At 30.2% G+C, this 14,921-nt stretch overlaps 1 protein-coding gene and 1 long non-coding RNA gene across 2 annotated transcripts in view; one reads left to right on the top strand and one right to left on the bottom strand.

The window, feature by feature from the left end:
• LOC126926444 (uncharacterized) overlaps positions 1-14,921 on the bottom strand; it is a 343,177-nt gene that overhangs the window by 19,370 nt on the left and 308,886 nt on the right. Inside the window, exon 25 of the mRNA XM_050742776.1 lies at positions 2,255-2,459. Coding sequence (XP_050598733.1) covers positions 2,255-2,459 — 205 coding nt within the window. The remainder of the gene's footprint in view (positions 1-2,254; positions 2,460-14,921) is intronic.
• Positions 1-14,921, top strand: part of LOC126926460 (uncharacterized) — a 153,879-nt gene that overhangs the window by 8,451 nt on the left and 130,507 nt on the right. The window lies entirely within an intron of this gene.

Here is a 14,921-nt window from a genome sequence, read left to right as displayed (position 1 = left end):
AACGCAGTAGACCTGCGATAATCGTAGAAGTTGTAATACATATCAGGTATGCAAATATGAAACCGGAATTTTTGTATAGAAAATACACGTTTATTGTATGAAAATGATTAAAAATATTTTATTCGAAGTATCGCCCATCGCTAGCTATACATTTTTCCCACCTGTCTGGCAATTGGTGGATGTCACGCCAAAAAAACTGTCGCTCTTTTGAGGCAAACCAGTCATCCAGCCATTTTCGTACATTTTCGTAAGAAGCGAAGTGCTGGTCAGAAAGTGCGTGTCCCATCGATGCAAATAAATAGTAATCGGACGGGGCCAAGTCTGGTGAGTAAGCCGCGTGCGAAAGTATTTCCCAACTGAACGCTTCGATCGTTTCCTCGACAGGTTTTGCTGTATGTGATGGTGCATTATCACGAAGCAAAATTACTTTCTGTTGCCTTTTTTGATATTCTGGTCGTTTTTCACGCAAAGCTTGATTCAGATCGATCATTTGTCGTCGGTAGCGCTCGGTATTAACGGTTTCGCCAGGTTTTAACAGCTCATAATAGATCACGTTCCACGTTCCACGTTCTTCGTTCCTCACGTCAAAATTGCCACTTCTGAATTTTTTAAACCACTCAAAGCACTGTGATTTACCAAGAGCATGCTCACCGTAAGCTTCGACGAGCATTCGATGCGATTCTGCAGCAGTTTTCTTCAAATGGTAACAGAAAATCAATGCTGTCCGCAATTCGTAGTTTCCAGGCACAAAATTCGACATGTTCAACGCTATTACAAACTATGCTGTTGTATGAAACTTGTATTGTTCTGAGTCGAAAATGTTTGTGAGATGTCAACAAAGACTTTTGGCATCAATGACGCAGTTTAGTGATAACTACATTATCAGCTAGGGCCATCTATAGGCAAATTCCGGTTTCATACTTACAGACCTGATAGTACATTTTATGGCAATTCGATAATAAAATTAATGATAAAGTAGCATACATATTTTTGAGACTACGCACGGTGTGCATCTTGCGATCCAGCATCCGCTCGATCTAACAAGACCAATATCGTTTGAGCATTCGAGACAGTCAATAATGTTAAAAAATCGTTTAGTGTTCCCGATTGTAAATATTCTTTCGTCGTATCATTCGGAGAGACTCAGAATTGTTTAAGCTTTTAAACAATACATAACTATGTCAATAGTTGACAATACGCATCTTCTCATCGTTTGCAGAGATTTCCTTCATTAACTCAATTCTGAAACTCTGAACGTTTACATACGAAATTCTATGTATAAGTAAATCCAATTAAAAATCTAATATTTTAATTTAAAGAATGTAGGAATAAAATGCTTCTAATAATAATTATTAATATATTTCGATTTAATAAGTAAACGAATTATCGTAATTATACGTAAACAATAGTATCTAGAACATCAAAATTAATGAAATTTTTCAAACCAAGTGTTTATGGTCCTAAACTTACCCCAAGTGCGTTATAACACTATTGCGATTAAGCTATTATCTGATGTATGGCGTAATATAAAGTTATTTTACATGTTAAAGTTATGTACATAAAAAAAGTACAAAAAAATTGAAGAACGATATTACTTTTAATGATTTTAATTTTCTTTAATCATCTTTAATTTCTTCTCAAACCCTTCAGGTTCTTTAATTGACAATAACGAGACAGAAGGGACGTGAATCTCAAATTTTTATAAAAAATATATCTGCAATACACGTGAAAATAACTATAAAGTACATTAGAATTATTATGTAATAATAAATTATTATACTAGAAAATAAATTTTAGTCATCCCTTGTCAATATTGTATTCGTTATACAAACAAAGTAAAAGCAATTATTACGCTAAAAGACTAACATTATAAAATTGAATAATAGTATCAAAATATTTCTCAAAAAAGTAAAAGATAAAAAATGCAAGTACATATTCTTCATAATCAATAGTAAGCATTTTTATGTATAAACTGTTTATAACAAATCTGTGTCTACTGTACACTAATTGATAAATCTTACATTATATTTAGAAAAAAGAATTATAATAATGATATACATATATATATACTTATACTATATACTCAAACTGTACTACTATATACTATATATCTTGCACATGAACACTATCTCTTTTGTTCGAAGAGATACTAACGCTCTGCAAGCAAAACACTCGACTCTTCAATCCCTCCTTAGTGACATTGCGAAGTATGCATAAATTAAAAGAAAAAAGGAGATAGAATAGTAAAACTTACATAAAGTTGTCAGTGTGTCGACGCGAATTGATATCGTGTAATTCCTGAAGATATTTGCGACGGCGTTCTTCTTCATAAACGCGTCGCATATTTTCCGCGCTTCGACGGGCGAGCTCTTCTTCGCTCAATGGTTCTTTTGCCTCTGTACGTACTGGCGAACGATAGTGAATTGTCACCTCACCCTCCACATAACGCCTCGGCGATTCTACAATAGAGAGCGTTTGTTATTATGCCTCGATATCATTCATTTCTTTTTAATTCGAGTACGTATTCTTTCGTTTAATGTTATTAATCGGTTACTTATGCTTTCGATTATGTACTATACTCTATCTAAGAGAATATTAGGCACAAAGAATCGAAATTAAGGATTTCTTGTATTTCAATGAGCAGATTGTTCAGAACATTTATTTCTCAATTGATTTTCTTAGTACTTTATTATTTGTCGAATTATTTGTTTGGAGATATTATTTATTTCCATTGTTAATTCAGCTCTTTTTATTTACGAAATCATGTTATGCTATTAGTATCACATATTGGGTGACTAGAACGTGGAAAAAATATATAAAAATTTAAATATTTACAAGTCCCCCATCTTTTTACGTATTGTTTAATTTTTATTACAAATAAATGATATACATGGTTGGTAACTGATGGTACAAGCGGAAAGGGGATGATTCTACGCGAAAAAACAAGTCGAAAATATACAGTAAAAATTTTTCGTTTGAGGCTTTATTTTCGAGAAAATCGACATTGAATTTTCGCTCGGTACGCGTGCACTTATTACGTCTCGTTATAACGGATCTCACTGTAGATCGTTGTCTCGATGGATATTATCGCAGTTTAAGTTTGTTTTTGTCATAACGGAAAATTAGGAATACATAATGAAATAATATGAAATAATCATAAAGTTTATTATTACAAAAATTGCTGAAAATGTTGCCCATTCTGCCGAACACATACTTTTGCTCTTCTAATTAAATTTCTATGAACACTTTCTAACACATTGGAAGTGTATATCAACATAACGTCAATCGAGATAACGATCTACAGTGAGATCCGTTATAACGAGACGTGATAAAGTGCACGCGTACCGAGCGAAAATTCAAAGTCGATTTTCTCGAGAACAAAGCCTCAAACGAAAAATTTGTATTCTATATTTTCGACTTCTTTTTTCGCGTAGAATCATCCCCTTTCCGCTTGTACCACCAGTTACCAATCACCCTGTATACCTTTTGCAAGAATTAAAACTAGTTTAACTGAAATTGATTTTTACCATTAATTTTTAACTTAATGTTTATAGAAATTTCTGATTAAGCGATGACGGTTAGCTATTGAAAAAAAGATTTACAAATATTTTACATAGTAACTGTCTTAGAAGTGATAGATTAGAGAATTTCAAATTCACGATCACTGAATCCTTCGAAATGTAAAATTGATTTTTTCCTGTACATACCTATTTGAAATTTGAAAAACTCAGTTATAATTCTAACTTAATAATTCAATTCTATGACATTTTTTAATATTATAATTACTATATTATCTTTAAATACTACCGAGTCTATCGTTTATATAATGAAAGTTAAATTTCCATAAACGTATGCATATGTATGTTTAGTGTCAAGTTTTAAATAATCTCTAATGTTCACTATTATACAACGGATTCAAATCAACTTCTTCGAAATCTGGAGAAGAAATGGCAATCATTACATTTAATGGTATTACATCGAATGTGTTAAGAAATGTGACAAAATAAATATCACCCAAATCTAAAGTGTTCGTCGTTATCATGCACGAAATCAATCAAACGGAATATTAAGCCAACGATATCATTCTTCCTTGACTAATATTAAATTGAAACATACGTCGTCGCTAATGAAATGTCTACTTCGTGTATTGGTATACATATATCATAAGGACATATGGAATTAACGCATAAATTATGACCATTAACCCATTACGTATGACAGTATACATACATATATCCGTTATGTACACATATGGCATTCTAGTCATTAATAATCATTAATAATATATTGTATATGCATATTGTGAATATATGTATATATGTCATGTATATATTATAAGTATTGTAAAGTTATGGTCAAAGAAGTATCAATTATCTTGCTAATAATTTAATCACTTTAATTACTTTTATATTTTAAAATACATTATATTTTATTATTATGCAGTACAAGTATTTTATATCCACAAAAAGGAACAAATAGAAGTAGTAGATTATTATGAGAAATCAAGGTATAGAGAATGCATTTCTCGCTAAATAAATTTTATTTGTCATACCGTGAAATGATTTTAATAACTAAAAGAATTACAGAAATAAAACAAGGTAAGTCCGCTTTTTACTTTTTATAATTTTATTTATAAACAAAAACGTGATTCGATGCAAGAAGGAGCTAATGGAAAATTATAAAACGACTTCGAATAATATGACACAATTACGGTAAATTGAAAAAGAGAAAAAAGGAGAGATATTAAAAAAATAAAAAAAAAAAAAATGTACAAAAATATATAAATATATTCGTGAAAACAATTTAAAAAAAAAGAAAATCTAAAAATAGAAAAAAAATGATTGATCAGGAGGAATTTGAATTAGCGATGGAATAGTTCACGAATCTAACCTTTATTACCACAGGTGTTGCGATATGATCACATTATTTTGTATTTCTAGAAATCAATGAATTAAATATAAAAATAACCTCACAAATAACGAGTATTGACAAAAGCAGCTTATTTTTTGCTTCAGATTTGTTAGAAAAAATTTTATCAAAATCGATGACCCAACGACCTTGACTTTTCCTTGTTCGTATTAGGTGCTTTAAACCCTAGACGATAAGGAAGATGAATTTGAAAATGAATTGATCCAATAAAGTTTCGTTTCACTATACCATTATAACGTTGTTATTTCTAAAAACATTATTCACATTTTCATTAATCATACTGTGTACTATTAATTGCAAATACAAATATAAATTACAAACATTAATGGTCATAGTTAAAATTAAAAATTGAAAAACTGAAAATTTGATTTTTTTTTTTTTATTTTTTTTTTTTTTTTTTTTATTTTTTAGTCTCGTCTTCACCTCTGGGAACCCAACTTTTTGAGTCAATTTTTATACGTACTTATTGAAGTACTTATTGAATAGAGTTCTAATAAATCATTCAATGTGTTCTGAATTATGTCTATAATTATGCGTTCGTAGCAGCATGTGCGCTGGTATAGTTGCCGGACGTTTCACGGCAGCCAAATAAAATGGCACCTGACCCAAACATAGAAAATACGTCGAAATTTGCAATCTTTTTTGTATAATGACTTTTACGCGGGAAGATTCCTAAATTCAAAATTGGTATCGTCGTACTCTATTCAATAATTACTTCAAGTACGTATAAAATTCGACTTAAAAAATTGGGTTTGCAGATTGGTGAAGACCAAAAAATTTCAGCCTTTTTTTCAAAGCAACGACCGTAAATAATGCATAAATAATTAAAATATATCGATGTACAGATAGATTAACATTCTACTAACGATATACAGATAGGCGTCTCTTCTTTCGTGGCGTTGCGTTACGAAATATAAGATTTGAAAATTTTAATGACAAATAATCGTACGTAATTTTACAGTTATTAAGTCATTATAGCATAGACAAATTTTATACCTTTCAATTTATTCGCTATTTTTTTATTTTGTTAGAGATAAATTAATCGGAAAGGAATTCAGTAGAAATTGGTCCATTTTGAGCCTTGTTACCAACGAAAATTTCCTTTATGTCCTTATACCTTTTGAGGATTATAAAATGTATAATTATTTACCCAGCCCGCGATGGAGGAGGTTGTGAAACATTTCTGTCATTGCTAATTAGCGTATGTATTTTGAAATTTCCCTTTTTGGGTGGTCAAGTTTTTCATAGGTTGATGTTAAGAATTTTTAGAACGAAGACCCATGCTTAATGCGTTCAGCCTATAATACCATTATACTGCTTGTGTGAACTCTTTAATGCAACAATGCTGAAGCTCTGACAAAATTCTTCGTTTAAGTTCAAGGGACAATCCATAGTACCATTATACTGCTTGTGTGAACTCTTTAGTGCAACAATGCTGAAGTTTTGACAAGATTATTCGTTTAAGTTCAAGGGACAGTCTATAGTACCATTATACTGCTTGTGTGAACTCTTTAATGCAACAATGCTGAAGTTTTGACAAGATTCTTCGTTTAAGTTCAAGGGACAGTCCATAGTACCATTATACTGCTTGTGTGAACTCTTTAAAGCAACAATGCTGAAGTTTTGACAAGGTTCTTCGTTTAAGTTCAAGCGACATCATCAAGAAGAAACTTATCACGTTGTGTTCTAAAAATTAAAATGGGAAAACGAACGAAACGAATGCTATTTTATGATAAATACTAGACTGAAATCTACACTAAGTACTTATACTTGTAAGCGAGTAGACAAAATCATAACTCAATCCTTCAATTTAATGTACTTGATTATCATGATATAGTTCACAATTACAACTTCACAAAGTTATTGGACATCTTTCTATATTTAAAAACTCAAATGCAGAAAGAACTTTATTTCTTTGACAAAGATTAAAATATTGATCCATATAGCGAAATATAATGCTCAATCCATCAATTTAATGTATTTGATCATCATGATATAGTTCACAATTAAAACTTCACTTAGTTATTGGACATCTTTCTATATTTAAAAACTCAAATGCAGAAAGAACTTTATTTCTTTGACAAAGATTAAAATATTGATCCATATAGCCAAATATAATGCTGCATTATTATATTATTATAATATAATGCTCAATCCTTCAATTTAATGTATTTGATTATCATGATATAGTTCACAATTAAAACTTCACAAAGTTATTGGACATCTTTCTATATTTAAAAACTCAAATGTAGAAAGAATTTTATTTCTTTGACAAAGATTGAAATATTGCTGCATACAGCCAAATATAATGCTCCATTATTATATTGTTATAATATAATGCTCAATCCTTCAATTTAATGTACTTGATTATCATGATATAGTTCACAATTAAAACTTCACTTAGTTATTGGACATCTTTCTATATTTAAAAACTCAAATGCAGAAAGAACTTTATTTCTTTGACAAAGATTAAAATATTGATCCATATAGCGAAATATAATGCTGCATTATTATATTATTATAATATAATGCTCAATCCTTCAATTTAATGTACTTGATTATCATGATATAGTTCACAATTAAAACTTCACAAAGTTATTGGACATCTTTCTATATTTAAAAACTCAAATGTAAAAAGCATTTTACTTTTTTGACAAAGATTAAAATATTGCTGCATACAGCCAAATATAATGCTCCATTATTATATTATTATAATATAATGCTCAATCCTTCAAATTAATGTACTTGACTATCATGATATAGTTCACAATTACAATTTCACAAAGTTATTGGACATCTTTCTATATTTAAAAACTCAAATGTAGAAAGAATTTTACTTTTTTGACAAAGATAAAAATATTGCTCCATACAGTAAACATAATGATAACGCTGTTTATTCTCACACAATGATAATTCTATAATTTCTCAAATGTATTTGACATAAACATACGAAGAACTTACCCCCTATAATTTGATATGATTATGGTCGTAATAATTACTTTGTATGTTACTACTCGAAGAATAGGGAAATGTTCAAATACGAAACATTACATTAAATGGGTGAATGTTTACATTACAACTCTCGCCATTACCATAATTACCATTAGAGATACACTATGTATTTATCTATATGTATGTAGTCTTTTTACTTCATTTCCTACATTACTATTTCGCTTGTATCAGACATTGTCGTATATTGCAGAATTTATTAAATCAAAACGGCGCTAGTTTTCTAATTTTCCCACCACGTACCTCCTAGATATATTACGTACATTATAATATATGTATATATTGGAATAATCCTTTATATTAGAATAACTATCGTATTTTTGTATAAAATATGTTATTCTTTAATATTAATAATGTAATAGCTTCATTTACATATAATATGTTAATAGTAGGGTATTTTCACTTAAATTAGTCATCATTAAAGTACGTGCAATGATTTCAATCTCTTAAAGTTTACTTTCAACTCGTATAAATTCATGAATTCAACGAAGAATTATTTTTCTTAAAATTCGTATAATTAAAAATCCTGATTCTAGCTAGATATTTACTACAATCCTCTATTATTTATGTTTGAGATCCTAGGACGAAAGGATCACAGAATGTCCGAGGATGTAGTAGCAAAGATTATTTTTCACCGGAAAGATCATTTGCCAGTAAAATGAAAAATTGACAAGGATCATTTTGTCAGTACGAAAAAACTGTGAAATTTATTTGAAATATGATGATATGACCGTATATAAACTGAACGTGTTTGGTACGAACACCAAACGTTACCACACACGGTGCAACCCTTAAGGGCCTGCACGGGAATTCCGCGGTTCTTACATAACAAGCAATAAACCTTTATGAAGCGCCCTGACTCGATCAATACATACTGGAGGAATAGAAAATTAAACAAAAGGGAAAGCTTTGAAGTTTCTGACCGTTACAGGTAACTGCCAACGAATAGCAACAGCATGGGTGTTCAATGGCTTCATGTAGTAAAAATTTCTTCGGCTTATAAACATAAACGTACAATGGCATAGAAATATAAGTATAAAAACATAAACATATGAAGACATATACAGGATGGTTGGTAACTGGTGATACAAGCGGAAAGGGGGTGATTCTACGCGAAAAAAGAAGTCGAAAGTATAGAATAAAAATTTTTCGTTTGAGGCTTTGTTTTCGAGAAAATTGACTTTGAATTTTCGCTCGGTACGCGTGCACTTTATCACCTCTCGTTATAACGGATCTCACTGTAGATCGTTGTCTCGATGGATATTGTCGCAGTTTAAGTTTGTTTTTGCCGTAACGGAAAATTAGGAATACATAATGAAATAATATGAAGTAATCATAAAGTTTATTATTACAAAAATTGCTGAAAATGCTGCTCATTCTGCCGAACACATACTTTTGCTCTTCTAATTAAATTTCTATGAACACTTTCTAACACATTGGAAGGGTTAATCAACATAACGTCAATCGAGACTACGATCTACGGTGAGATCCGTTACAACGAGACGTGATAAAGTGCACCCGTACCGAGCGAAAATTCAAAGTCGATTTTCTCGGAAACAAAGCCTCAAACGAAAAATTTTTATTCTATATTTTCGACTTCTTTTTTCGCGTAGAATCACCCCCTTTTCGCTTGTACCACCAGTTACCAACCACCCTGTATATGCGTAAGAATATAAATGAATAAAGAGATAAAAATATTAATCGAAAATATAAGATGGGTGTAAGAAGAAATTATGACTTGGTATATAAAACTCGGTATATAATGAACCGCAAAGAATATCTGTGCGGAACAATTTAATACACAGATTATCTTTTTACCATTAAATATCATCTATATTGTTTATTATATCTACATATGTTAACACGTTATCTACATACAAAAAATGGGGAAAAATACAAAAATTCTATTTTATAGATCTCATTTCGGTTCTGATCTTTGCTGACACACATACGTCTCATACAAACAGTGACTTAGAACTGGTAGACGTTCATGAACGTTTTTGGATTCGATTCCCTCGAAATTCTTAGGGCATGCAGAAAATACAACGGCGGAAGACCGGCCTTGTATGCGAAAAATTGGATTGCAGACAAAGGATAGTGGTTTAACTCACATTGAGGCCATGACACGCTTAGTTCCTACAACAGCGAGTTATACGACTTCTTAGTTCGCACAAAGAAAATTTTAATTATTTAGAGAAGAAAATTTGAAGGAGAAGTCGACATCGGAAAAAACTATTAAATTTTTCGAAAATTTTTCGATTTCTATTAGACTAATAACAACTTGCATCATACATTGGCTAACATTTCTAGCAATTATTCATCTAAAGTTCTGCTCCCTATTTGATTAAATTGGAAGAGAATAATTTAAATTTAAAAAGATACTATTCCTACTTAGAAATTAAACATAGAAATTAACTATTCCGAATTAATCGACAGAAAAAATATTTTTTTTTAACAAGACTTTGGACTTCGTTTCCATAATACAAAAGACAGGAAAATTTTTTGAATTTCAGTTGGCATGTGGAGCTCTTCTTTTTTTTTACATCAATTCACATAAATTACGAAGTTATCAACGTCACTATGGGAGAATATGAGGGAAAAACATAATACTTGAATATATTCATTCGAATTTCTATTTTTCGCGAAGCTTCACGTATTTAGGATAATGTAAAATTAGGTAATCCGTCGTTAATAATTATATAATAATAATAATAATAATTTTTTATTTCATAAAATAGAAATCTTTTAGAAGAATATTCAAATACGAATGATAACTATGTTATCTCTCATGCGCAATGACTAAGTATTTTTGAATTGATATTTATTAATATTTATTCAGATATACCATATATTTCCAGTAATTTTTAATAAACAAAAGACACAATAAATTCCCTCGTTTTATATTAAACAATTAAGCATAAGTTAATAAATTCTAGTCAAACATTATAAGTATTAGAATTTTACTAATAAATCAATTTTTTCTAAATATGACAAAATTTAATTTATAATTTTGATGCGACTGTAAACAACGAATTAAAAAAAACCTTTCAACAAATATCACTTTTGACTAACCATATACACACACAATAAATCCCTTTTCTCACGAAATACTTTATTACTACATATTCAAGAATACATGAAGGTAATGCAGATTTCCTAACCTCAAAAAAGGAAAGAAAGAAAGATCGTAAACTAGAAGTAATAGAAAGGGTTGTCTGTATACAGGATGAAATAAGAAACAATTACTGTGATATTACATCAAAGCGTAAGCAATCGATGCAAATGAGTGACGTGTCAACTACCTAGACTCGTCTCTGAGTCCGCTTTTTAAGCGTTTACTACAATGGACACCTTTGTTCAAAGGGTTACGAAAATTTATTTACGAATTGCAGGCGAAAGTACTATATGCACGATGCGCGTATATCCGCAAGGGACAGCGAGATCACACGACTGATAAAGCGAATGCAACTGTAGGCTACATTTGGTAAACACGAGAGAATCACATTGCGCATGCGTGTACTAATACGAGCCTACGTTTAGACCATTGCGAATTGCGAGGCACATGCTAACTATAGTTATATATAACCGTTGAGTGGATTAAAATACCAACTAACGCAGTTCTGGTGCTTCGAAGATATTTAATATCTCTATATTGTTTTCTACTTCATTAATGATTCGTTGCAATGTTGTTATTAACAGTTCCACGCTCAATGTTCAACATTCGCATTCATTTCCAGCGCTTAATGTTACATGACATTGCACTTTAACGAGCTATCAATTAATTAGATGATCAATCTGTCTGTTTTCAGTAAAAGGGGACTTAACCTCTAATGCATTATGTCTCCTTCATAAAATTACCCGAAATAGAGGTATGTCCATTATTAATAATTAATTAAAAAATAATTGAAAATCGTAGAAGAAGAACAATGCTTTTGTTGAATTTCTGATTGCAATGTCGTTCTATAATTAAACAGAATTTAATATAACGTAATTGAGGATGAAGACGATTTGTTAGGTTTACAAATGTAAGATTTTCATAAAAATAGCTCGTAAGTTGATAAAGTTTTGCTGAAGCTAAGGATACAATTATTAACTTTTCCAGATCAAAGCCCAGATATTGCCTGGCATTGCAACTTTAGGGAGTCCAATAGCCTCAGAAATTATGATTGAAAAGAATTAAAAGAAACAATATTTTAGTATCTTTAATATTCTAGCATCATCAAGAATAATATTTTGAAGACCTTACAGAAGATGAAGGGACACATATTTAACTCTAAAATCAAATCTATCATAAAACCAATCTGGACGTATGGAATACCACTATGGGGGACAACAGCAATGAGCCATATAAACAAAATAGAGAAACAAGGACATACGAGGGGCCTGGGAATACCAACGCCCAAGGAAGAAATTAGCAGATACGCAGAAAAATACAAAGAAAGAATAGCAACACACCCAAACCGGCTGGCTGCGGAAGCGATCAACACCTGAAACATGGACTGAAAAGGAAACACCCAGCAGACGTCACAAAGGACATAACCTAACAAACGCGAGGATGGAACCCCACTGAAGGTAGTCACCCACGTGATAATCAAACAGTTAAAAAATTCTTCCAAATATCCAAATTGGACAAATTGAGAATGTAAAGAATTAAATAAATAAAAAAAAAAAAAAAATCAAATCAGAAGACAGTTTTGATAACATTAGTACTAAACATAGCAATGTACTGAATTTCAAAACTGCTATCTCAGAAAAGATAAGGAATGTGTCTTATCGAGGTCTTCTTTCGCAGTTTTTAATTTTCCTCACAAGCTAAAAAATTGGATGCTGAAGAAGTTTTGAGATTGAGGCTTTAATCAAGTCAATCTTATTTAATTCCTTGTGGCCCTAATTCAGAAAACCTTCAACATTATATCTGCTCCAGGCGCATTTGTTAATAATGTTACGAAGCCGGCTCATAATGTTTCTTGTGGCTCATGGTGTTAACCATACATCGTATCGCGACACGTCGGTTTACCAACAGCTCTCGACGTTAGCTACACGTCGGTTCATCCCCCCCACTTAGATCCTTCGGCTACTGATGCGATTAGCAACACTGGGTCAGCTGTACGAACAATTTCCTAACCTTGAAATAACCCGACCCTCTTCGGCTCGTAACACATCATACATAACTATAATATATTGTTTTTATTAAAACAAAAACATGATTATATATTATATAATTTTTTATTTTCATTATCTAATTACTGTAATGTAAATATTTAATTCGAATTAATTATGTATAGTACATTTAAGTACATATCAAAAACCCCTAAATTTTTCGTTAATTATTAAATAATACTTATATAACCTTCGATATTATTATCACTCTTTTTTGACTGAGAATCGAATAAAATCTGTCACAATCAATTAAAACGATGAATAAAATATTTTTTAGGCAAAGTACCTCACATAACATTTTCTATATATTCTACAACTAGAATTTTAAATTTTATACCATGTTTACGTTATAAACCCAAAATGACAATGAACCATTTTCCGTTTAAAGCTTTTTTTAAATATTAAAAACTTGAAAATAGACGAATGGATTTTCAAATTGTAATTGAAAATTTTTTTAGCTTCTTATTACAATATCCATTCCCAAAGTGGCACACCCAAATACACCCACATACACATTAACGTGTTGTACAATGCAAACGTCAAATTAAATAATATTTTATTTCAATTTAAATTGATATTTGAAAATTATATAGTACATTTAAGTACATATCAAAAACCCCTAAATTTTTCGTTAATTATTAAATAATACTTATATAACCTTCGATATTATTATCACTCTTTTTTGACTGAGAATAAAAATTAATAAAGAATAAAATATTTTTTAGGCAAAGTACCTTACATAACATTTCTACAACTAGAATTTCAAATTTTATACTCTGTTTACCCAAACCCAAAATGACAATGAACCATTTTCCGTTTAAAGTTTTTTTTAAATATTAAAAACTTGAAAATAGACGAATGGATTTTCAAATTGTAATTGAAAATTTTTTTCATCTTTTTATTACAATATCCATTCCCATACACATTAACGTGCTGTACAATGCAAACGTCAAATTCAATAATACTTTAATTCAATTTAAATTGACATTTGAAAACTATATTAAACTCAAATGTGTGTAGGAATAATAGAAAAAGAAAATAATTGTTGCTTAATTTTTCGCAATTAAATGGACAGCAAAATTTGACGCGCAGATTTAAAAGAGAAAAGGTGGGAAAGCTTGTGGCACAAATTATGTGTAAACGACCGATGCGTTTCGGTCTGATGAATCTCTGACCAGCTATAAGATATTTCACCATCATGATTACATTTATTTCCTGAACTGTGTTGAAACAAAATACGCCACATATATAATACATCTTTCTTTAACAATTACAGTGAATAACTTTCTTGAATGAATTAAGGTATCAGATTTGCAAAAAACGAATAATAATAATAATAATAATGCTGTATGGTCTATTAAATATCGAATCTTATATACGAGAGGAAACAAAATGACAAGATGAATGATTCACCCATTTAATATCATCTAAATAATTAATTAATTTAACCGAATAATTATTTGTAGGAAATCTAAAAAGTACTATCAAAGAATATATATGACATATTTTTCAATATGATAAAGAGTACAAAGAAACATATTTTTTGTAATTTGATTCAGTTCCAATATTCGCAATAATGATATTTATGCTAAACCATACAATTTTATCTTGTATTAAATTATCTTATCGTAATACGTTAACGACTGTTGACGTAACAGTACGTTTCTTCATAACAAAGGTATAGCCAGAGCACAATGTGACCAATATTATTAGTGAAATTTTGCAAATCATATCTCTTAACAGTGAAACGAATAAAATGTTAAAAGTAAATTTTCTAAATTAACGTCGTCTGATCAACCTATTTCAACTAAAATTATAAACTT

Source organism: Bombus affinis, chromosome 18, assembly GCF_024516045.1.
Source record: "Bombus affinis isolate iyBomAffi1 chromosome 18, iyBomAffi1.2, whole genome shotgun sequence".
NCBI classification, from domain to species: domain Eukaryota; kingdom Metazoa; phylum Arthropoda; class Insecta; order Hymenoptera; family Apidae; genus Bombus; species Bombus affinis.
Note: the sequence above shows the minus strand (reverse complement) of the source record. Positions and strands in the feature narration are given on the sequence as shown.